General features: G+C 42.8%; 1 protein-coding gene across 6 annotated transcripts in view; it reads right to left on the bottom strand.

The window, feature by feature from the left end:
• The window catches only part of Mboat2 (membrane bound O-acyltransferase domain containing 2), a 129,163-nt gene that overhangs the window by 66,627 nt on the left and 36,130 nt on the right, over positions 1–26,406 (bottom strand). For 3 of the 6 annotated variants that reach the window (XM_031356988.1, XM_031356989.1, XM_031356991.1), the window contains exons 2-3: positions 15,816–15,961; positions 10,714–10,791 (exon numbers count right to left, since the gene is read on the bottom strand). The exons of 1 other annotated variant lie outside the window; for it this stretch is intronic. In XM_031356988.1, coding sequence (XP_031212848.1) covers positions 10,714–10,791; positions 15,816–15,961 — 224 coding nt within the window. The remainder of the gene's footprint in view (positions 1–10,713; positions 10,792–15,815; positions 15,962–26,406) is intronic. 2 more of the 6 variants (XM_031356992.1, XM_031356993.1) reach the window with 1 other exon arrangement.

Genomic DNA, 26,406 nt, shown 5'->3' with positions numbered 1-26,406 from the left:
AAGAAACCAAAGTGTGATGGTTTATATATGCTCACCAAGAAACAAAAGTGTGATGGTTTATATATGCTTGGCCCAGGGAGGCACTATTAGGAGGTGTGGCCTTGTTGGAGTGGGTGTGTCACTGTGGGTGTAGGTTTTAAGACCCTCATCCTAGCTGCCTGGAAGGCAGTATTCTGCTAGCAGTCTTCAGATGAAGATGTAGAACTCTCAGCTCCTCCTGCATCATGCCTGCCTGGATGCTGCCATGTTCCTACCTTGCTGATAATGGACTGAACTTCTGAACCTGTAAGCCAAGTGCAATAAATGTTGTACTTTATAAGACTTGCCTTGGTATGTTGTCTGTTCACTGCAGTAAAACCCTAACTAAGACAAAAAAACAAAAAAACAAAAAAACATGCTTGTGTCTTTGGACAGTATTTTCAATCAATCATCCCTCATGCCTCCTCCAGTTTACCAAGGAAAACCAGAATCCTTGAACCACTTAAGCCCACAGGGAGTAACTCAGTCACAATAGTTCTGCAGAACTGACATTTCGTGCTTTAAGATGTAAGTAGCTACAAAAAAAAAGCATGTAATTTAAACTTATTTCAGTGCACTTTAAAGCTCTACTGTTGCAGAGAGCTATATGGCAGGTGGACCTTACATTCTACAGTCTAGTAGCTTCTAATCTTTGGTATTGCAAAAGGAGACTGTTTCCAATATATGAATAGGGGACAAGATTACAAAGAACTCAGAAAGGCAAAAGCTTGGACTTCCGTTATCTCCTTTCTGCAGAAGGAGCTGCTCAGGCTCAGCAACCTTGGGCCAATCTCAAGGTCAGGAAAAGATAAGCCATCCCATCTCCTTCCCGGCTTCTATTACATTTAAACAACTGCTGGGTTTTCATCATGGGAAATGGATGCCCACCTTTCTAATACCCCTTCACCTAAATGCCAGGCAGGGTTTTAGGTCATTAAATACTTTGTTATCCTTTGCCCTTCCTTCCATAAGCACTTAAATATGGAGAGTGGAATAAGCTGGCAATAATAAAAAGGCACTATTTTTTTTTCCTACACAGACTTGTTTTAAAATTATATTTCTGGCCAGGCAGTGGTGGCGCACGCCTTTAATTCCAGTACCTGGGAAGCAGAGGCAGGTGGATTTCTGAGTTCAAAGCCAGCCTGGTTTACAGAGTGGGTTGCAGGACAGCCAGGGCTATACAGAGAAACTCTGTCTTGAAAATCCCCCCCCCCAAAGAAATTATACTTCTGGTACATTTACCAGAAATTTTAATGTGTTACTTTAAAGTTTATATTTATTACAAATTTACTAACTGAGCAAAGCTTTTCAAAAATTCTGGACAGTTTTGAATAAACCGAAGAGTCTAAAACTGGAGATCGCTGCTAGTCAAGCATTTAATCAAAGGTTAAACCTTTTTCGAAGACCCCCAGATGCTACATTCTCAGGAATCTGATATCAAAAAATGTCACACACAGTATCTTGGTGATATCTGTTTTTTTTTGTTTTTTGTTTTTTTTTTTCAAAAGATGTATCTGGAAGTTTATGCTAGCTGGTAAGCAAAAAACCTTTTTGTTTAAATTTTTAAAAAAAAAATTCTTTAAAAAACTCAGTAAATAAACGAACAACTCCCAGCAACACTGAAGGCTTCCAGAGACCTCCATGGTCTGAGAATGTAGTGTTAGAACCCAGCTGCCACGCCATCTGCAGCACCCCCTACCCTCTCAGATGCTGAGAGGCACCCACTGAGAAACACCTGGGACACCCTAGCTAAGGGACTTGTAGGTCCCAGGGTTTCTTGCCTGGGGAAGTGAGTCTACATCCAATGGGATATACATCCAGCTCCCCACCCGACCCCCTGCCTCCTGTCTGGGTATCAGAGAGACAGCTGCTGGCTTTCATCACACCACATGGGCTCTGCCATGCTCTCTTCAGAGCTCCTGATGATGCTCCAGTGTTCTTCAGAGCCCCTCTACGCTATGGGCTACCTGTGTGTCTGCTCGTGGCATTAATAATTGCCCCAGTAAATGCCACACCCCCAGCGATCTGCTTCAGTGTCCCCCTTAAGCCCCACCTCTGAGACTCTCACAGAGACTGTTACTTGTTCTGTGACCTTGTTCAAGTGACTCCACCTGAGGAGACTTCCATTTCCTCGACTGTATTTCCTACACAGGAAGATGTGGTATTTAAAAACATCAAAGCCCTCAGTAAAGTGAAGCTCAAGTTCCAAGTCACAGTCCAAAGGCTCATCCTGTTCAATCCATTTCCTGACAGTGACAGTGCACCTGTCAGAGGTAGACAAGATGTACTACACCACAGAGGCTGAGCTATCTCGTAGTCATCTAGTAGTTATCTAGTGGGCATCTAGTAGGCATTTAGTAGACATCTCTAGTAGGCATCTAGTTAGTAGTAGTCAATCATCTAGTAGGCATCTCTAATAGGCATCTAGTAGCCATCTAGTATCCATCTAGTAGTCATCTAGTAGACATCTAGTAGGCATCTCTAGTAGCCATCTAGTATCCATCTAGTAGTCATCTAGTAGACATCTAGTAGGCATCCCTAGTAGCCATCTAGTAGTAGGCATCTAGTAGCCATCTAGTGGGCATCTAGTAGGCATCTAGTAAACACAGCCTTCCAATACAACTGCAGTTCTTACCTAAAACTCAAAAGAAAATAATAACCCAGCATCCACGCTTATTTTCCTTGAAAAACTTTTCTATTGTCATGATGAAACACCGTAACCAGAAGCAAGGAAGGGAAAGGGTTTATTTGGCTTATGCTTCCAAGCATTGTTCATCATCAATGGAAGTCAAGACAGGCACTAAAGGAGGGCAGGGACCTGGAGGCAGAAGCTGATGCAGAGGCCATGAAGGGATGCTGCTTGCTGGCTTGCTTGCTCCCCATGGCTTGCTCAGCCTGCTTTCTTATAGCACCCAGGACCACCAGCCCAGGGATGGCACCACCCACAATGGGCTGTGTCCTCCCTATTGATCACTAATTAAGACAAATGTCCTACAGCTGGATCTTATGAAGGCATTTTCTCAGTTGAGGCTCCCTCCTCTCAATGACTACAGCTTGTGTGAAGTTGACATAAAACACCAGTCTTATACAAACTACACGGCATCAAAACAAAGAACAGACTTTATTGTCATTATCCATCACAATGCTTACATGAGCTCTTAACATTTTTTTCCCAATATTCAGACAAGAAGTAGAGACTCTTAGGGCAAAGGTACTATTAGCTTCTGGATAAACTCAAAGGCCAAAGCTGAATCTTTACACTTCATTAACATGCAACAGTCTTATTTTAGTCACTAGAACTACCTTGTTTTTAGTAATACGTGATTATTATTTTCAAGACCAGAAAGGTATCCTGCTGGAATGGGTAAGCCACACCCACATGAGGGCTGTCCCTAGCGGGTGACAGTGGCTGAGCTTGGCACAATGCCTGATATATAGCAACTGTGGCAACATGACCTATGAAGAGCAAAGTTTAAAAATAAAATAAAATTAAACCCAATGGAGAGGCGCCTGTAGTTCCTACTGAAACACAGCGTTCAGTCAGCACCAGCTATCCCCAAAGAGCCTGCACTTTCCATAGAATGGCAAAAGGCTCTTGAATATGGTCCACAGGGAACGCTAAGGAAAACAGAAGTGAGGTCCACTTCCCTTCCCACCACATGTTATTGTCTCTCACAGGATCCCAGGATTACCCTCAGAGAAGTTAATGTTTTCCCCACAGAGTTACTGCTGAGCCACTAACCACTGCTAATTAGCTTCATGAGGACACATTTTCAAATGGCTGGAGGCTTCTGCCTACCAGATGGTAGCTCTAGGATCACCACTCATTGTGAACACCGTTAGTGTAATTCAAATAACGTTCTTTATCTAGGAACCCACACTTAAGAGTCTCAATAGCAATAGACCCTAGGACCACCCGATCTTGTGATATGGGCCCTATCAGCTAAACCTGCCCCTCTCCCTCAACACCACCCCTCCTTGCCAGCAATGCTTTATGGGGAACCCCAGAGAGAGGTTAAGCAAGCAGCTGGGCAGAGAACACTCCACTGCGCAGCAGGCACCTGACCCCGCCAAGCACACACTTGGGGCCACGAGCAGGAAGGACTCCATACTGCCTAGAAGCCTCGTAAGTAAACACTAGGAGCCAGTACCCAACCCAAAGCACATTCAAAACCAAGAGCTATAAAAGTCCAGTCGACAGAACAGAATTTAACAGACCATTTCACTTAATGAGCTTTCTTATCTATATGCTCAAGTACAAGAGAAATAAAAACTGTTCTATGAAAGAGTTCATACTCTAGGGACTCCAAAGTGAACTGTAGCTCATGGTGGTGAATATTACAGAAGGATATGGGGCTTGGGGGTAGGGAGACAGTACCCTCTGCCATGATACCAGTGGACACCAGAGAAAGACCCCGCAAGACTCTAACTGAAGGTAGCCTATGAAAGCATTTCATCTGTAAGTTTAAATGCTGCTTCCTGGTATTCATATCCTTTTCTTCTTCTAATTAAAGCATACCCGGATACCCACAGTATGAAGAATATGACATAGTACCCCCTCATTTGAGACATTGAATTCATCCAAGGCCCTGAAAGGTCTAATCCCAAAGTTGGTGAAAATTTGGCAGAACTGGAATCCAATCCCACATAGTGCGGCTCCAAACCTACATCCCTACAATCTACCATCAAGGTCAACTGCTGGAGGTCAGAGTTTAAATTTGTCCTTTTCTTGTGTCTTAGTCGACTGCTGGATTTTACCACCTCGTAAGAAAAGAGAGTATCTCTTAGCTTCTGGAAACTGCATGACAATAATACAGGATATCCACACAGGTGGGCACCTTAGTTTCAGGACAGGAGGTTTAAAAATGGTTTGAATCCAAATGTCCCCCTGGGTTCACGGTGTTAGCACTTAGTCCTCAGAGGTCATAGTTTGGAAGGTTGTAGAATCTTTAGGGGGTGGAGCCTGCCTACCGGAAGTAGGCCACAAAAGGTAGGACTCTGAGGTCATAGTCCTGTTTCTGGGCTCAACCAAGCAGCTTGCTGGCCTGCTGTGATGTGAAGACTCTGCCACTACTCCCACTAGAAGGACCTGCCTCAACACGATGACCCAAAACCTGCCAAATCCGTGAGCCAAAATAAATTCTCCCTCAGCTGCTTCTGTAAGATATCGGGGTCCCAGCAATACAGGGTAGCAAGCACAACCCCCTTCTCACAGCTCTGAAGGCGTCTCTCCCAGCACGGGGGCCTCACATACTTGCCCTTTCACTCCGAATGCTCACACTTTTCACATTTTAATCTCTGGGTCATTGATTTTGTTCACAATCACCAACTTACAAGGAAAATATCCTAACATCTCAGAACCAACACCCTTTCCACGGTCTACCCTTCTGCAGTTCATATTAAGATAATGGCCATTCTCTTCTATTGTTTTCAAAGTTTTGAGACTGCCTTGACGAAGCTGAAAGCAAATTTTTCAGCACAGATCTTTTTTTTTTTTAAGTAGTACAAGAAGGGAATTCTGGTTCCCACACCCGTTCACAAAAGCTTATTAAGCACTATTGAAAAGTACATCAGGATACCACAGGATCCAACCAGGCTGTATTTCCTTCTGTCAGGAAAATGCCTTCCTAACCCACATGGGCATGCTGAAGCCCCGATCTCTTCCTTCTCTCTTCCAAGACCCAGGTGAAGTGGCTCCAGCATCCCTTTCCTTACCCCTAGCCCTGTTCTCTTTCTGGGAAAGAGGAGGAGACATACACCCAGCAGCAGATGCCTGTGTGCAATCAAGGGGCAGCTCTGCTCCTGGGAGGCAGGGCGGCAGAGGACAGCAGAGGCTATGAAAGAATCCTACATGGCAGCACTGACATGTAGCCATGAGACTCTACAGGAGGCAGAGGCTATGGCTGGACAGCAAGTCTAGGAGGTCAGGTGGGCTGGATCTGCTATCGAGCAGAAAACATACTAGTCCACCATCTACTCATTCATTCATTCACTCATTCATTCAATCATTCAGTAGAACTTACTGAGAACCGTCTCCCTGGTACTATAGCACACCCTGTGGCAAGATTTTCCTTGTTAAATGGTTTGGCTGAATCTAGCCTAGTTCTGTCTTTGTAAATGCAGTTTTACCAGAACTCAGCCATACTCGTGCTAAGAACACACTGCATCCTAAGAACAGAGTGTATGATCGTTGTGAGAAAGACTATATGACTCGAAAACCCTCAAGTTCACCACATGGTCTGTTACAGAGACAGTTTGCCAAATCCTGCTTTGGAAAATGCTGGATGAATCCAGCAAGAGTCCAGATCTCCTTACATTAATTAGGAGAGTTAATATCCTAGTCCATAATGATCTAAAATGTTAGTGTCCCTCGAGAGCCAATGTTGACACCTAAGAGTCAGCACAAGGGTATCTGGAGGTGGGGCTCAACGTATGAATGTCATACAGGAGCTTCATACATGGGCTTTAAAGAAGACCTCACAGAGGAGACCAAGAGCACACGCTATTGCACCTTTGACCTCAAGGTCACAGACAGAAGCCGGCTGAGTACGAATGAACCAGAAAGCAGTTCTAGCCCGACACACAAAAGCTGCTGTGCTTGATCTTCGACTGTCCAACCTCCAGAAATAAGTTTCTGCTGTTTTATCAGCCATCAGCTTCTGGCATTTTGTCATGGCAGCCTAGACCTTCTAGTAAGACAGGCAGGCTGTTCTACTAAACACTCTCCTGAGTGCCTGTCACCCAGCCCCTCCCTCACAACACAACTCACCCACCCCCTCCCCCAACTCACCTAACCCCTCCCCCAACTCACCCAACCCCTCCCCCAGCTCGCCCAACCCCTCCCCCAGCTCACCTAACCCACTGCCTCCAACTCCAAAGCCTACATAAAAATACTACCTAGAAAAAACACTGGATTCCAGAATAGATTTTGTTTTGTTTTGTTTTTTTAGACATCTTTATGTATACTAATGTTTCACCTACATGTATGCCTGTGCATGGAGTGCATGTCTGGTGCCCGAGGTCAGAAAAGGTCACGGGATCCCCTGGAAGTAGAGTTCCAGGTGGTTATGAGCCGCCATGTAGGTACTGAGAATTGAATCCTGGTCTTCTGCAAAAGCAAGTGCTGTTTTGTTTTGTTTTGTTTTGTTTTGTTGTGTTTTGTTTTGTTTTTGAGACTGAGTCTCCTAGGCTGATCTGGAACTTCCTCTGTAGACCAGGCGGGGCTCCAGCTCACAGAGATCCACCTGCCTCTGTCTTGCAAGTGCTGGCACACACAGTTAGGACAAACATTCTTCTTAGCTAATGGCTTTTGACCCATCTCTCTAGCCCCTAGATTAAGTTCTAATGATAAATTATCTAGATATGGATCTGAATGATATAGCACATATGAGTGTTTTTAAAAGGGAGCTATAGAAATCAAGTTTATAGTACATTAAAATATTTTAACTGACACATGGTAATGTTACATAAAGTGGAACAATTATATAATGAATATCTCATAAAAATCACAAAACTGTTACATACTCAGAAAAGTATAAAGCTCTCATTGTTAAGGATTTAAAGTCTGGTTCTTCAAATAAATATACACACTATGTAAAGCTACACTAAAAGAAGGAGTATATGTTAGCAAGAAGAAAACAAGAAAGAAAAGGTAAAGTCCTGCATATGTGACCTGAAATAGAAGCAACAGAAGAAAGAGACCAAAATACACATTTTTCTAATTATCTATCTACTGTTTGTTTTTAACACTGACAACTCAAAATGCCAGGCCTCCCGCTAACTCCATCAGCATGGTAGATGCCAGCACTGACTTCTTGTGCCCGCAAGAGTGCACAGACAAGAAGTACATACTCCTGGAAAGTTACTGTAGAGGGCAGAGGGCGGCACTACTCATCCTACAGTGCTAGCCGCACAACACCACACAGCACTATCCAGAACTGTTGCAATGACAAAAATGCTCTCTATGTGCACTGGCCAAAACCACCCCTCAACATGCCAGACAAGTGGCTCCCAAGCACCTGAAATGCAGCTGCCACAATCCCAGTACTGACTTTTATTATTACAATTACTTCCTGAGAATTCCATATATGAATAATGTTTGCATTGTTTCCACCCCTGCCTCTCCAACTATGATCTCTCCCTCTCAAATTCATGACTTCTTCCATAATTATTATTATTGTTACACAGACACAGAGATACACACACACACACATATATACAATCTCAATCTATTTATTGTTGTTCATATGTACACATGTTTAGGCCTGACTCCTTCAGACTGAATTAATACTTATTTTTTTATTATTATTGTTTGTATTACTATTTGTGTGGGGGTTTTTTGTGTTTTTTTTTTTTATGACGGTCTCACATAGTCCAAGATGACCTCAAATGTAAAAACCTCATGCCTCAGCTTCAGTGTTGGGATACAGGTGTATGTCACATTGGGCTAAAAATGCATTTTAAATTTTAATGAATTTAAACTAACAGAGCTAGAGTTGGGTGTGGAAACACACACCTTTAATCCCAGTAGTCGAGAGGTAGGTAGAGGCACATGGATCACTGAACTTGAGGCCAGCCTGATCTACTGAGTTCCAGGACAGCCAGTGCTACACAGAGAAATCCTATCTTGAAAAGCCAATAAACAATCACACAAACTTGCATGTAGTTAGCAGCTGCCCCTGTACAGCGTAAGTCTGAAGTGATGCTGACTCCACAGACAACTCTTGCCTTTCAGGACAAGGTGTAACTTTTTTTAAGCTATGAATTGACTATCATTCCAGCACAAAAGCCTATCCATCCCACTTTCCAGCAGCCTAATCCTCCATTTCCAGCAATTTCATCTGCTTTCCTTTCTACTATCCAGGTCAGAAACACAACGTTTTTTCATCAGTTATGAAGTATCACCCTGAACCCATTATCTGTACAAGGCTTTAAAATAGGTCTGTAAGGACTGGAGAGATGGTTCAATGGAGTCTTTGCTGCTCTTGCAGAGGATCTAGGGTTCCTAGCATCCACAGGGCTATACCTCCAGTTCTACAGGATCCAATACCCTCTCTTCTGGACCCCGAAGGCACAGCATACATGTGATACAAATTCAGACAAGTAGGAACTCACACATACACATAACACTATCAAAATGTTCTTTTTTCCTCTTATTAAAATTAAAACCTAACATCTACAGAAGGAAGAGGAAAGCCAGCACGGGGCGTGGAGGGAAACAAAGATCGCAGCTGTAAAGGTTAAACTTGTCAATTGGATGGAGTTGAGGGATACCTAGGAGATACACAGAGCACATTTCTGGGTCTGTCCGTCAGGACATTTCCAAAAACTGGCCCGTGGGACAGCAAGTCAGAAGGAAGCTGCCCTAAACGAGGGCAGCACTAACCAACAGGACTGCCAACTTTCCAACAGAAAAATGTAGAGGAAAGCAGCCAAGGCGTCCTCGCCCTCGGACCTTCCTGAGTGGGTGGTCTGTGGCTGCTGCCCAGGGCCATACTCCAGACTGTCAGTGTAGATTCACTGTAGCAGAGAGGCCTCCAGTCCTTGAGCCTCAGGCTGGAACTACATCATTGCTCACTTCTGTTCTCACGCCTCCCTCTACCTGAACTAAGCAACTACTGGCTTCTCTGGTTCTTCAGTGTACAGACGACCACTGAGAGACTACCCAGCCCCAGGCTGTGTAAGCCACTTTAATAAAGCCTCTTGTACACTGTACACTATAGCTCCTGTGCTAGAGAGCCTGAGCCATCAATCAACAGCATATTACAGCTGGAGGGATGACCAATCTAGCCAACCATGAGAGACACAAAATAAAATTAGATTTAGGGAAGCTCTAATCAAGTACTAAGATTCTGATTTCTTATGCAAAACTTTTGAAGCCATGTGTTCTAGGAATTCAAAATCCAGTTACATATAACATATGCCAAATGTCACTAGCAGGGTTTGCAGGCAGACCCTGTCCTTGGGCTTTCTCAAATGCCTTTTACATAACATTTCCAGCCCAGCTATCTAGCTATTCAGCTGCTGCTATGCATCTCACAGCTGCTTAAGTCTACATTTACTGACTCGGTAACTATTCATTAAATGTTTACTGCACACCAGACACAGTGTTGGGGGTCTGGTTATCCCTCACTCTCTACTTTCAGAATCCCTACCTTGGGAAACTGCTTCCACTTCTTCAGTGTTCAAGCCGGGAACAGGGACATCACTTCCTTGCCTCTGTCCCAGACTGCCCTCTACTCAGTCCTAAACTTACTTTCTAAATCTCTATCTACTTACTTTAGTTCTATTCTCTCCTGCTAATTACCTGTACACTATGCCAATAGCTGTTAAACAGGAATAATCCTGCCCTCGAGGGTGTATCTGGTTTTAGTAGTATCTGGTTTTAGCTCAGAGTTCTCCTAGTGTCTAATAGGTAGGAGCCAGGGGTACTGTTGAACATCCCACATTGCAAGTCCTTCACATCAAAAAAAAAAAAAAAAAAAAAAAAGGCAAAAACAAAAACAAAAACCGCCCATGCTTAAATGTCAGCACTGACTTGCAAAGACAGGAGAGGGACACACACCAATATATTATACTGTGTTGCTTCCTTAAGCAACCATCACCCTTCTGGATAAATGTGACTCTGTTACTACTTTTGATCAGGCTCTATTCAGGTGAAAGATGTTTTTCTGTATGAATGCAGTCAATACTCACTGGTGCATGCTCTCCACTCCTGCTATGATCATGATGCAGTAGGAAATCCCACTTTGTACAAGAAAGTGTAAGGCATACCTATAAAAAGGAAGAATGTGTTAGAAGCAGCCACAAACATCAAGTTCAAATGCTACAAATGGAAAAGTACAAGTGGAACCTAGAACATTCCCATTAAAAAAAAAAAAAAATACTTAAACCTCCCCAAGTCCAAATGACATTCTTCAGACACCCTGGACAAGGTGCCCCCAACCTCAGGCCAAAGGAACTAGATAAATAAAACCAAGCCCCATAAGCCCAGCACTCCACACAACCTAACAGCAGGAAAACAGTGTGGGGCCATTGGGACTGAGGATGGCCACCTTCTTCCTAAGTCGAGGAAGAGTTCTTTTAAAAGGAGGAATAAACACTGCCTTCAGAAAAGTCCTGGCAGAGCTCCAATTCCCCAACTTCCCCAACCGCAGCAGCGTCTCTGATTTGTGGTGACCTTCTTAAGGGCCATTCACAAAACAAGTTACTAAAAACACACAAATCTATTCTCAGAGCACAGTGGCTCGAGTCTAATGAACTTCCTTCTAAAAATACAGTAAGTTACTACGATGCGTTTGTAGAACATTCTGGTTTGCATGGTAGTCCTTTCTATTATCCCAATACAGGAATCAAGCATTTTAATGACAAAACTATTTTATCTACTCACTTCACAAATATCAGGCAAAATATGACACAATATGATACAGACCTCTGGAACTAAACCCAACCCACACCATCCCTGAGCGCACACACACACACACACCACACCACACCACATACACACCACCATACACACACACACCACACACACACCACCATATACACACACACCACACACACACACACACACACACACACACGCCACACACACACACACCACATACACACCACCATATGCACACACACCACACACACACTCACACACACACACAAACCACACACATACACCACGTACACACACACCACACCACATACACACACACACCACCATACATACACACACACACCACACACAACACCACATACACATCACACCACATACACACACACCACACACACACACACCACACACACACCACACACACTACACACACACCATACACACACACACCCTCCTTAACTTCCCTTTTTTTTTTTAAAGATTTATTTATTAATTATTATAGATAAGTACACTGTAGCTTCAGATCTTGTTAGGGGTAGTTGTGAGCCACCATGTGGTTGCTGGGATTTGAACTCAGGACCTTTGGAAGAGCAGTCGGTGCTCTTAACCACTGAGCCATCTCACCAGCCCCCTTAACTTCCCTTTTTGATGCCATGATTTAAGCAAATTTTTGCAATTATTATATACAAATTATTAATAAGGATCTTAGCACACGACTAAAATTACTTTATCATAGACTATCAGATAACATGAATATAGAAAAATGCTTACACATTTTCTCTAGATAAGTTACAAATAAGGAGTAGATCCCAAGACAGGTCTGTGGAAGATAGATCCATTACCCACTGTACAGACAAGGCCAGTCTGCATCTCTACCCACACACATACTCCATCCACACACAGGTACACATATACCGCACACATGCATCCAGAAAACAACTATGACCTTTAGTGTTGCTACAATCAGAGGGCTATGAGGAGACAAGAAAACATATACAAGTATAAATAAAAATAGAAGGAAACTTTAAAATAATGAATTGAAGTATCATCTTATTTATCAACACCAGCAGTCAGTCCACTACCAGACCTTTAGGAATGTTGCCAGGAACTGTTGTTATATACTTTGAAGGACTTTAATACTTAAAGGAATCTTCAACAGGGTGGAGAAGCATGTCTGAGGATTACTGAAAAAAGTGTTCCCTCTTCTGCGTAAACTTCCTTGGGACAAGAAGGCTTTGAAGCCAACAGTTTTCTTCCTCAAACATTGCCAGTCTTCAGGTTCCTGCTCCTGGCATGCTTAGCTGTATTTTCACAATTACCCACCATGCTAAACTTCGCCGCTGTGGTAAGTCAGGCTTAGCAAATGAATTCATCTGTTTCGTGGACTCCACAAATGGCAGCAGGTCCCTGCTCTAGCCAGTTACCACACTGGAGAGATTCCTCACACTGCCCCTCAGTGAGCTGCTCCTCAGCAGTACCACGTGCATAGAAAGCAAGCTCTAGCCATGTCAGGTTTCCTGAATTAGGAAGTAACACATGGGAAGTGTTGACTGGGTCTAGAGAGAGGCACAGAAGGAGCTAATTCCGTACTACCTGAAACCAACAGTGACAAAGAGATTGGATAAACAGAGAAATGCCCAATTATGACCGACTGGATAATGGTAATACAGTTTGTGCCTCCCTAACCCACAAATTCACTCAAAAAACTTTCCTATTTTGGAGCATCCCAGAATGCAGGTTTATGTATTAGAGACCTTCAACCAGTAATCCCAAGAGTTTCAGATAAGGAACATTCACCCTATAACAGACTAGTCCCTGCTCATGCTAACCAGCACTGTCTGGTGCTCCACGCCTCATTAATTAATCCCTGGTTCCATTTTACAGACAAATAAAGCCAAGGAGATTGTTAGGGTGCCCAAAGACAGTAGCTGCCAATCACAGAGCACCGCTACTCCATCTGGGTCTGACTGGCTTCCCAATCTAAGCTTTCACTACCCTGTGCTCTCCTGGGAAGTTTTTATTACATTTGTTTGTTGTTGTTGCCTGTGCACATGTGTATGCCTATAGTCCTGTAGAAGTCAGAGGACAACATGCAGGATTCAGTTCTGGACAGAACCATGTGGGTCCCAGGGATCCAACTTAGGATAGCAGGCTTGGTGGCAATCACCTTTACCCACTGAGCCACCTCACAGGCCAATTGATTCAGTATAGTCTTATCAAAGATATTTAAATGAATAATAATTGTTATAAGAAGTTTGTAGGCACTAAGAAAAAAGGGGGTGGGGCTGAACAGAAGTAGGCAAAGTGAGCAGTTATTTTTACAGAGCAAATATGTCCTCCAAAGGGAAGTTGTAAAAAAAAAAAAAGAAAAGAAAAAGGCATTAACAAATGTGAAGCTAAAGAATAAGCCATATTGGCCGGGCAGTGGTGACGCACGCCTTTAAGCCCAGCACTAGGGAGGCAGAGGCAGGTGGATTTCTGAGTTCGAGGACAGCCTGGTCTACAGAGTGAGTTCCAGGACAACCAGGGCTATACAGAGAAACCCTGATTCGAAAAACTAAAAAAAAAAGAAAAAAAAAAAGAATAAACCATAATACTTGCCATTAAGTAGTTCCAGCTAACAATAAGCTATCTTGCTCTCTCCCTCTTAACCAAAGAATTTTTTAAAATTCTCTCTTAAGAACAAAGAATCCAAGTAAGTAAATAAGTACCTTGTCACCATTTGTAACTTGAGACTTGACAGTTTAACCTGGAGTTTAAGCCTGGTAACTACTATGCTGTGTTATAAGGTATCCATGAAGATTTAACACTGTGAGAGTCCTCACTCTGCCCCACCCCCCACCTTCCCCTGCCCAGTGTGTGCATCTGCTTTTCCACAGAGCACAAGTGAAAGAGGTTCCTAGAGCAACTTGAACTAGAAATGTCTCCAGGCCTCAGGAAAACATGCCACACACATAGGAAATAATTAGTTATTAATGAGTGAATGTACACATCAAGATATACTTCTAAGAAGTGTAGGAAAGATAAAATAAGGGTGGGAGGTTAGTAACTATTGAAACTCGGTAATGAGCGCGTGACAGTCCATCACGTTAGTATATGTTGAAAAGCTGTATGATGTTTAAAAATACACACTACCTCCTCCAAGTCAAAGCTGAAACCTGGGAAAACTGCAATCATCTAAGCTTGATGTCATCCAAAAAGTAAAAAGGACCATCTACTTGGGTCTTAAGACAATGGCAAACTCACAGCACTATATCCACCCATGACTGGCCATACAGTACCATAACCTATTAGAGAGCCAGCCAAGGGCAGTAATAGGATAGGATGGAATAAATTATGCTCAGTTGATTGATTTATGGTAGACACAGATAAATTGTTTTTAGTTGATTTTTCAGAAAGTCCTAGTAAACATTTGCAATAGCTGGAGGCAAAAAGGCAGAATAAGAAATCCCCAGTACTGCAGCCCTAGTTAGGAGAAAACATAATCACCTGAAGACAAGCAAGCATCAGCCTAAGAGTGGTGCCTGCCATCCAGGCAGTGGAGGAAACCACCCAGGCACAGATCAAGTGAGTACACATCCCACTCTCTCACTGCCTTCTCAGCTCAGACAGGTGCCTGTGGGAGAGCAAGTCCACGGTCCCCATCTGTGAACGGTGAGCACTTGTGAGGGCTCATCCAGGAGGAAACGTTTTTGAGTCACCAAGAAAGTGACTGAGCACCTTCCTGCCCTGCTTTCCTCTGTCAGACATGCAGCAGGCGCCAAGAAGCAGCACATGCAGTGTTTTGAAGTATAAACTCTAACCCAGTGAGAAAGACTGGGGCTAACACACACACACATACATACACACAGAGAGAGAAAGAGCGCGCACACACATACACAGAGAGAGAGAGAGAGAGAGAGAGAGAGAGAGAGAGAGAAAGAAAGAGAGAAAGAGAGAGAGAGAAAGAGAGAGAGAGAAAGAGAGAGAGTAGGATCCTGAGTAATAACTTTTCTCTCTTAAACAATTTTTCTCCACCAAGAACAAACAAAAGCCTCTTGTGCTGACAGTACAAGAGTCAGTCAAATGGGCTTTCCCATACTTGTCAGAGCCAAGAGCACAGAGAAAACCCAAAAGGACAAACAACATAGTAATTTATTGTTTGTCTTGGCATTAAATATTTGCAAGAACTACTTAACAACAGACTGTCTTTATAAATCCTTCTCATGCTCCTGTTCATAAATTATAAAAAATCAATCTTCTCTAAGACAAAAATCAAGATGTCCAACTCCCAACCTATCGCTTCTAGGCTAGACTTTGAAAGATAGCCTTGAAAGTCCATTTCAGAGCAAACCTTTTATAATGTATCCCTCTACACACTCAGTTCTCAAACATACCTAACAGCATTCATTTAAACATCAAAATAATTACTTACCATCCAAAGCAAAAAAATGCAAGATAAAGGCCCAAAAGGGTAGCAACTACGTGTCTGATAAAAGAGCTAGTTTTGCTTGAATGTAGATAAGTTCGAAACCAAACGGCTGCTAACAAGGCAAAGAGTTGGCACACTACAAAGTTGACCTGTAAAGAAAAATTAAAATTCTGTGTTAGCAATAGACTGGAACTTCAATGTTACATTTAAATTCTAAGGACAAAAAAAAAAAATCACAGTTAATATAAAACTGAGTTCTTTTAGTTTACAAAACAAAAAACAAAAACCCCAATCCAACAAATGGTGCGTCCCGGGAAGAAGCTTTAAGTTTGGGGGATGGGTCAATATCCACTTCCTGCACAGCACCTGGTGGGAGACAGGCATGCCAAGGTGAGGTCGTGTGTGGCAGGCTCCCTGGAAGGCAAGGGCCAACAGTGGGGACACAGGGATAGAAAGCACAGGGGACTCTATGGTGAAGGGACAGAGAAACCCATTCAGATGACTCAGGTCTTCACAACTGACAGAAAAGCTCCAAGTTTCCCATGATGCTCAGGGCAGAGTCCAGCTCCCCCAAGTCTCCAGAAGTTGATGAGATGGAAGTGGGAACGTACTGGGGCTTCTGGGGTCTAAGTATCACTACTGTGCCTTAGCTAGAGGAGTGGCAAGGGTGAATGACAGCAGGTCATTCAGAGCCCTGGAGGTGTGTTGGGAGAGGATCACAGTTCCCAGGTCTAGTGGGGCTACCATTAAACCCCTCTCACTTGCTCAGCCAAGCTCCTCACATGCAGAGGCAGGCCTGAGGCTGCTCTCTCCCCACCAACAGGCCTGAGAACAAGGGTCTCTTGTGGAACGTAAAGGCTTAAGGAAAGCTGCCCGCTCTCTCTTCCAAAACTCATTCTTATGAAATGTGCAAGAAAATGTTTCTTTAAAGCCTGCATATGAAACATCCTCTTCCTGCAGTCACAGACAAGTAGGTTCTCGCCCTGGCTTGTGAGAAGAGCAGCCAGCGCTGCTGTCTGTGCCTGAGAGGCCGCTGTCCTCGGAAACATACTAAGTGCAAGACAAACGTCTTTCTGACGGCTTCTAGCACTTGCTTCTCCTAAAGACTTTTAACTGTGTTTCTGAAAATTAGCCAAAAGTAAATACATTAGAAAAATGTTCTTGATGCTAATTACTAACATCTATCTATGTGCTTCCTAGGCTTTAAAAACTTTCAAGTACTTCAATCCTCTCTCCCAAATATCCCTTAATTAAGCAAGAAATTTATAGAGCGTTTACAACAGACAAAACACAAGCCATCTGGAAACAGAAGGTCTTAACCCTGTCCCAGGGTAACTAGGATCTAACAGAAAGAGCAAGCAGACACACAGGAACACTGGTGGACATTACAGAGCCTTTTAGAAATTGTACAGAAAATATTTTAAGAACAAGCTTGAATGGTGAATGTCAAAAGCAGGTGACGAAGGTAGGCAGGGTCAGTAGTCCCCAAGCCGGTGGAGTACTTTTTTCTCCCTATGGCTCACGAAATTGTGATTGTGGTAGAAGTACTGTAAGATGAGATTTCAGAGACTTTGTAATCACCTATCCTTAACACATGAGCTTTCACACCGAGGACAGTGAGATCAGGCCTCACTCCGCACAGTCACTGTTTCTGACACACAAGACTGTAGTTTTTAAAAAGAATGTCCAGGTTAGAGGACAGAGTCCTCTAACCCTGAATAATGAGAGCCCATGGGGAAAGACTGAACTGAGGAAAAAATAATGTAAGAGCCCATTGGCACCTTTGGGAGCTGGGGAAGGGAGCTGGGTATGGCCACTGTGTATAGTGTTTAGGTATTTAACTACTAAATACAAAAGACTGAAGATGTTTTAATAAAGAAGGCATTGTACGCCGGGCAGTGGTGGTGCTAGCCTTTAATCCCAGCACTTGGGAGGCAGAGGCAGGTGGATTTCTGAGTTCGAGGCCAGCCTGGTCTACACAGTGAGTTCCAGGACAGCCAGGGCTACACAGAGAAACCCTGTCTTGAAAAAAACAAACAAACCAAAAAAAAGAAGGCTTTGTACCATCACCCCTATACACACACACTTCTGCCTTGGAAGGCACAGAACAAGGTGTGTGTAGAGACCATATACAAGGCTGCTCTGGTCTTACTGGGACAGTTGGGGTCATGTGAGCCAATCAAAGCAATCAATGTCAGTATTGGCTAAGCCATGAGAGCATGAGAAAAGGCAAGAGCCATTAGTGAAACATGACAATATCAGGACCAATAGGGACAAGCAGCTTGTGGGGAAATGGTGCTCTATCTTCTACATGTGTGGCCATCCCTTCTCACTCAGCAGACAAAAAGCTGCTTTATAAAAATGTCAGACCTGACCCAAGGCATTTGATGTGGCGCCTGGTACAGGGCACACAACTGTAACACCAGCACTCCTAAGGTAGACAGACTGGGAGTCTGAGTCTGAGGCCAGCTTGGCTACACAACGAGCTTGTCTTAAAAAAAATAAATAAAAAGGAAGGAAGGAAGAAAGGGAGAGAGACAGAGAGAGTTGTGTATATCTGGCTTAGCACAGGTCAACTTTTTATATATGCTTTCTTCTAAAAGGATAGTTCAGAATAAAACTATTTTATTTTCTTCTTTTACTTTTTAAGTATTATCCTCTTTCTCTCTCTCTTTCTCTGTATGTGTGTGTGTGTGTGTGTGTGTGTGTGTGTGTGTGTGTGTGTATGTGTGTATGTATGTGTGTGTGTGCACCATAATATGCACTGGAAGTTGAAGGACAACATTTGGGGAGCTAGCTCTCTTGATGGTGCTTAAATGTATTCTAAAACTATTAAAGCCTAAAGTTACCATCTATCTTTCTCTGCAAAACAGGATGAGCCCATCTTGGTGTGTGTGCTATATGGCGTTTGTGCTTCTGTATTTCTACTGCTCTCTTTTCTTTTGCCTTTCTTGCCTCTCTCTGACCCTTTCTCCCTCCTTTCCAATACAACTCAAGTCCTAAGAGGTGAGGTGGCGCAGCAGGTAAAGGCGCACACCACACCTGAAAACCTGAGTTAGTACCCAGAAGCCACATGCTAGGAGGAGAAAACTGATACCTCTGATACCTGCACACTGTCTTCTGACCTCTGTGCCTATGTGTATGGGCACACACACACACACACACACACACACGTAAAGTTCTCCTCTTAACAATACAGTCAGTTCTATCTGCAGGTTGCACATTGTTAAGATTCAACCAACCGTGAGTTGAAAATACCTGAAAAAAAAAAAAAAAAAAGATCTTTATTGAGTATGTACAAACTTTTCCTTGTTATTTCCCAAAAGTCCAGTGAAGCAACTGTTCACACAGCATTTACAGTGTACTAGGTACTAGGTATTTCCAGCCATCTAGGGATGATTTAAATGAATGGGAGAATGCCTACTGAATGGTAAATGCTGTACATTTTATGGAAGGGGCTTGAACATCTATAGATTCTCGTGTCTGGCAGGGTTCTAAAACCCAGCTCTCCCAACACAGAGGAAGAGCCGCATCCTGTTCCAGTGACCTGATAATTTGGAAGTGGGAAATGGGAGAAAGGTAGGATGTGGTAGTTTGAATAGGTATGGCCCCCACAGTCTCATGTTATTGAATGCTTGGCCTTTAGGAAGTGGCACTACTAGAAGGTGAGACCCTGTTGGAGTAGATGTGGCCTTGTGGAAGAAGTGTGTCAAGATAGAGGCAGGTTTTGAGGCTATATATATATATATATGCTCAAGGTACTCTTGGTGAGACAGTCCCCTTTGCTGTCTTGGGATCAAGATGTAGCACTCTTGGCTCCTCCAGCCCCAAGTCCGCCCGTATGCTGCCATGCTCCCCACCATGATGATAATGAACTGAACCTCTGAAACTGTAAGCGAGCTCCAATTAAATGTTGTCCTTTATAAGAGCTGCCTTGGTCATGGTGTGTCTGTTCACAGCAATGAAACCCTAACTAAGACATAGGACAATGGGAAGAAAGAAAATGAAACCTCAGCTTGTTTAGCACTGAGTCACTAACCTCCTCATTCATACAGGAGAAGCCTTCTTATCCGCTGCCCAGAAAACGACTTATAAAAGCCTCAGCTTGAGACATACCAAAGAGTTATCTTTAAAGTGCTTGTCTTCTTTAACAGCAAAGGACAAACTTTCAGGACCTTGTGCCACTTCCAAGTAACGGTGACAACATTGACTAAAGGACATTCAAAGTATTTTGTCCCAAAATAAATTTGTAAAAGCGATTAGGAATTTTATACGCTTTTCCTAAGAGGAACCACAGATATTATAAGGATTGAGATTTTTTAAAATTATATAAGATCTTAAGACTATATAACAGGGCAAAGGAGACAAAATAAGTGAGGGGAAGTACTGCAAAACCACAGAAAAGAAAGTGTCTTGTGGGAAAACTATGACCCACACAAGGACACTGGACAACACAGCACAGACAATTTATAAATGCCAATGTCCAATGAAACCAAAAACTTCTCTCCAACTGTAAGGAGCACAGTGACCCATCAGTGAGGCGCTGTCCCAACTCTCATGGAGGGAGGTAGACAGCAGGAGTGGCATGCTACTCCACGGTCAGAACAACCATGGTCAGATCTGCCTTTTTGTCTGCCATGTGCCAAAAATGATGAGGAGCAAAGGTTTCTGAGCCAACCCATGTCCAGACATGGGGGGATAAGAAAATGACGTTTTTAAACTGGTCTTAGGAATGAAAGAAATGATGCTTTACACCTGTCTTAGGAATGGCTTTGTTACTCGGCAAAGCCTAGCTTATCCTGACTAGATGTAAAAATTAGCACCTAAATATACATCCTAGATAACAATGTAAACAAATATATCTTATCTAGTCCAAATAATAATTTAACAATGCTAACGTATAAGTAAAATAGGTTTTATTTTAATTTACTTTAATATTTATTTCCTACATAAATTCTTGAAGCTCCTATGCAACAAAAACCACACACTAAGTAACAATGTAAAAAAATATGCATATCTATGAGGCACATGACAAAGGGTCAGTCTGTATTAAAATGCACTCCTGCCAGCCACCTGGGCAGTGAGACAGGAGGGTTAAGATCGGGGTAGACTGGGCTTCATAGTGAGACTGTCTCAAAAAAAGAACTAAAATATGTATACCAAAAACTCTTAAAGGATAGCAGAAAAAAAAAAGTCACATGGAAGAAGAATGTAGCACACAAGTCACAAAAAGAAAGCACAAACTGAATATCATCAAATGTTTTTAATGTAGTTAAAAACACATACGTCATTTGTCTGTTTTGGCATGGGAGATGATCACCAAGATGCATCATTATAAGTGAGAAATACAAGTTAGAGACTAAGAACCAAGCCGGTCTATGCATATGCATGAACTCGCTAAACACATACCTCTACCGACACAAGCCTGCTGTGTACCACGTGCTATTGCTGTCATCAGCATAGAGTCCATCCATATCTACCTTAATGTGCTTACTGGAGGTTAGCTCAACCACCAGCAGGTGAGTACCAGGCACTCCCACACCAGAGCCCATGGTGCCAACCAGAGGCTACTCTGTTTCCATATGCTGTAGCCTTGAAAAACTGGACAGCAAGGCATTGGATGAAAGAAGGAACGAAGAAAGACTTGAAACACCCCAGTGTGTATAAGCTTACCCCCAGAATAGAGCCTCCTGGGCAAAGGACTCCTACCCAACCCTGTCCTCTCCATTCCTCACAAGCCACCCAACCAGTCTAAAAATGACTGTAGTACTCCCCTGTGTTTTCACACCTTTATGCATTTTCTATACTGTACCACTTTGAATGTTTAACTTTCTAAATGGTAAAAACAGACCGAGCTCCCATCGTTACTCCTAACACTTCGTTCCTGGCGTTCGTCTGGGTGAGACACACACTGCACCTTGCTTACTGGCCTGTTGCACAGTATTCTGCTGTGTGACTATGTGGGTGTAGACTCGCAGGTAAGCATCTTCCACTGAACTTCAGGCACTAAATTGCTCTCCTAAGCAGCTTGGGCCTGCTCAGGCGCCCACTCAGCAGTGAGTGCCACTGTTCCACATGCCTGGCAACATCTGGTACTGCCAGACTTTGCATTTTTGCCAAGTTAGAGAACAGAAGATTTTATCTCACTACTTTTTTTTTAAATGTCATTTTTTTAATAGATCTGTTGGACAGTAAGCTTCTACTTGATATCCTTTTCATATTTTTCTAGTAGGTTTAATTTTTCTTGTGACTAAGAAGTCTTTATTTGAACTCACTGTTTTGCAGACAGCATCTGTCAGTCTGTGGCTGGCCTTTTATCTGCATCTCTGGTTCTTCTCTAATAGTGGTTTTTTCCACCACATAAGTGCGCCTTGACTTTGGACAGCACACTCATAGCTGCACTGCCTGAATATGTGATGTGTGTCTGTGCATGCATTAGTTTGTTTTTAAAAGGAAGACCAGACAACAACAGCTGATGAATCAGAAAACAAGTTGCAGAATAAGAGAAACCACTGGGCATTAATATGTTAATCTATTTCCTATGTTAACCATCTTGACCTCCCAGAGCCAGCAGCCCAGTTCTAAGGAGACTATCTACTGCACTCACACCTGAGCTTTCCTGAGTAACATGTCCACTCTAAAATAACAGCAAACACAGCAGATGCAGGGCCTTTCCCATTTCCTCATAGGCTGAGGGAGCACAGACTTTCGTGTGTGTCTAATAATGTACACAAACATATCTTGCTTGAAGAACAGACTGTATTTGCTCTTTGGGGGCTTTAAACTTTATTTACTAGGCCAGGTGGAGGGGTCCCCAGGTGTTGACAATGCATAACAAACAATGCACTTACCTCACCAATTTTCTAACATGCCTACACTGTTCATTTTGATAGCCAAGAGCCACACGTGGCCATGAGTGCTTGTCTGTAGCTACTCTGAACTGAGATGGGCCTTAAGTGCAAATATACACCGACTTCAAAGGTTTAGTGTGAAAGTATCTGGTTAGTTTTATAACCAGGAATAGTGCCATATGCATACAGTTCCAGCATTTGGGAGACTAAGGCAGAAGGATTTCTTGAATCTGGGGAGTTCAACCCTAGCTTGGGTAAGATAATAAGATCCTGTTCCAACAGAACAGTAATAACTGTATATAGAACACACTGAAATAATGTTTCGAACATGCCACTTGTTACAAAGAAGACCACAAACACCAACTGACTTCAATGGGATGCCCTGTTCTGATGCTACTTTGCAATAGTATGTTTTGTGTAATTCACCTTCTGGGTCCCTCCACATGAACAGTATTTGTGAGTCTCTTCATTGAGGAGAAGAATGAAAAGGAATGAGGCAGACAGCTAAGGGTCAAAGGTCAAGGGTGTTCTGCAAGCTCCAAAGACAGAGCAGCTTCAGCTTCAGGGATGCTGTGCTCAGCTCCATCTGGTAGGGCTAGTGCACAACCACCCACTGGAAAGTTAGGCTCTTGGCTACCCCTGTGTTAGAAATGGGACTGAATTTTTTTTATGACTTCTCCTGGCAAAACTCATGTGCAGCTAACTATAAAACAAATGTCCTTTCCAGACAACACAACCTGCTGCAGAGCAACCTCAAAATGAAACAGAAATGACGGGCCCAGATACAAAGAATTATGCTTTAAATCTTTACAAGTCAATACTACCTAAACTCTAAATAAGACCTTACTACCCACCCATCATATAAGCCAGTCTTTAAAGTTTGGTAGTATTAAGTGTAGACTTCAATGTCTGAGTAATGGGATTTCTTACACAAGGCCAACATCAACTTTAGAAAACTGCTTGGCATTTTCTTACAGACTTAAAGACAGTCCACGTGCAGTCAACCACTTCACTACTTATGGGAAGAACATGAACACTGAAATATAAACATGTTCAAACACGATATTGCTCATAATGGTCACATGCAAAAAGAATTTCTAAAAAAAGCCTTCAATGGTAAATATACAAGCATACTGTGATATATTCATTCAATGAAACACTTAATAGAGTAATGGAAGTAACAGAGTAGCCCCTTACAAGAGGCATGTTACAGGACATGCACTGAAATCAACATATTCTGCTGGGTGAGAGCAGCCACACAGCTTTTGAGCCCATTCAGAATACATACATATATAAACATATAACCACAGTTCACTAAAGATTCCAAAATGCAAGCAATAATCCACACTTATTGAGTATATCCACGTAAGTGGTACAAGTGTAGCAAATATGAAGGTGACTGTCACTGAGGTCACCTAAGTGTTTATCTATGGCAGAAGGGAACAGGTTGCAAATGGGGGAGATATATTAGTTACTGGTCATATTTTTTAATTTATATATTAGTTATGGTTATGCTAGGTGCTACAGTAAATAAACATAAAAAGTATGTAACAGCTGCAACAAGACAGAGGGCCACATGACAGCCCAAGGCTCTCATGCTCTGCCTTGCTGGGATTTAAAGAGCCTGGCTCCAGCTGCTGTGTGGCCCCATCATCCATAACATCATCACTGGAGCATCCAAGTATCCAGAGGGAGCCATAAAAGCATGAGACTGAAGATGGACCACAGTTCCCTGTAGCTGATATTTACAGACCAAGCTAAAGCTCCACCAAGGCAGGCTGGGAAATGTGTGTGCAAGCTACAGTCTCAAACAAGAAAAACCAGAGTTGGTAAACAGCCAGCCTGCCTCTACCATTCAAGTCTTGTACCCTTTGCAACTGGGGATTACATTCATGACTGACTGACTGACTAAATAAATAAATAAATAAATAAATGGAAGGAAGAAAGGAAGAGAGAAAAGTAAAAGAGAAACCTATACCTGCTATATCTAAGCAGCTATGGGCCCTAAGAAATAAACTCGAAAATGTTATATATGTAACTAAGCCACCAAGCCAAGTCATAAAACGGAGAGTTAGCTAGTATTAAATGATATTAGGCACACACACATCTTAACTTTACTGTGCACGTTGAACATATAAAATCTTGAAACTGGAAGTGCTGTGAAAGAGCATGCTGCTGTCCCCATGCATGCGTGTTCACCCTGGGGAGGTGTGGGTGTCACCCTACCTCCAGCTCCCACACACAGGATGCTCATTATTTCCCTTCATACGCCAACATGTTCCACTGCTGCAAACATTTTCAAGTCCGTCTGGAGGGACTTATGGGCAGCTGGGCTGTCTATGGCCTCTTCATAGCAAATCACCATCTCCTCCCTCAACTCCTCCCTTCTAAGTAGACACAGCCTTATGTCCTGCAGTCTTTCAAACCGCCTTTGCAAATACTCTGGACCTGTGCATCTCCCAGAATCCCCCTTCGTCTTATGGGCAAGCTTCTAGAGAAAAGAACTGTGTGGACACCATCGTCATTCTCTAACCCACAAACAAGGGCTATGCGAGGCCACAACACTGTCACTGTGGAGGGTTTCGCTGTGAGGACCCAGATACTCTTGAGAAACAGATGCTCAGGATTTCTCAGCCTCCTTCAGAGAACTAACACCCAGCTTCAGGGTTACTTCTGAGACATCATCTTGGCTCCTCTTGCTGGCTTCACAACCCAGAGGCACAAATGTGGGCATGAGTAAACTCCACATGGGTACTGAGGAAACACAAAGGCTTTCTTTTGAGGACATGACACTGTGGTCTTCTGAGAAAGATAACATTGAGCCTCAGCATCTTTCCCAAAGGTGACTTTCTGAGAAACCTGAAAACCTCAAGATCTTCTTCCACCATAGGCCAGACCGGTTATTAAATGCCATCAGGGGAATACTATTTCCAAACTCCCTGTAATACTATTACAAACTTCAAATGTATGTAAATACTAGCCTGCTAGGGAGAATGGGTCTTTCTGGGGCTTGTTATAACAATTTCCTTTTCATCTGCTGTTTTGTTGGAGACAGGGTCTTTTTATGTAGTCCTGGCTGTTCTGAAACTCTCTTCTAGACCCAGGCTGGCCTTGAACTCACAGAGATCCACCTGCCTTTGCCTACTAAGTGCTAGGATTAAAGGCATTCACCACCACACTCAGCCCACAATTTTTGGTAAAATACCAATATATAGTTTCCTTAAAGTCACAATCTATGCTAACTGTGTTTTAGGAATATAAAATGCCGCTTAGTAATTTATTACTTCTTTGACAGCACATAAACATAAAAGTAGCACTAGAAAGATATTAAGTTCTAAGGAAATATAAAAGAGAAGAAAGAACGGGGTTGGAGAGATGGCTGAACAGAGTGCTTACTGCTCTTCCAGAGAACCTGAGTTCAGACCCCAGCAGCTACATCAGGTAGCTCACAACTGCCTATAACTCTACAATAACAAAAAGGAAAAGAATATTTCCAAAAGAATAATTTTAAAAGTACATATACATCAAACTGGCTTTCAAATTTCTTGATCCAAATACATTATATAAATGTGTGAAATTATCAAAGAATAGTTAAAAAAAAAAACATCAATGTCAGACTTGCTTTTATATTTCTAGCTTTCCATATTGCTAAACAGTCCTATCAATCAATAAGGGAAGGAGGCAAAATGGTGGCATTGTGGTGTTGGTATCCAACTGTAATCATTCAGCAGCCTGCTCTTAGA

The sequence above is a fragment of the Mastomys coucha genome, unplaced genomic scaffold (genome assembly GCF_008632895.1).
Source record: "Mastomys coucha isolate ucsf_1 unplaced genomic scaffold, UCSF_Mcou_1 pScaffold6, whole genome shotgun sequence".
NCBI lineage: Eukaryota > Metazoa > Chordata > Mammalia > Rodentia > Muridae > Mastomys > Mastomys coucha.
Note: the sequence above shows the minus strand (reverse complement) of the source record. Positions and strands in the feature narration are given on the sequence as shown.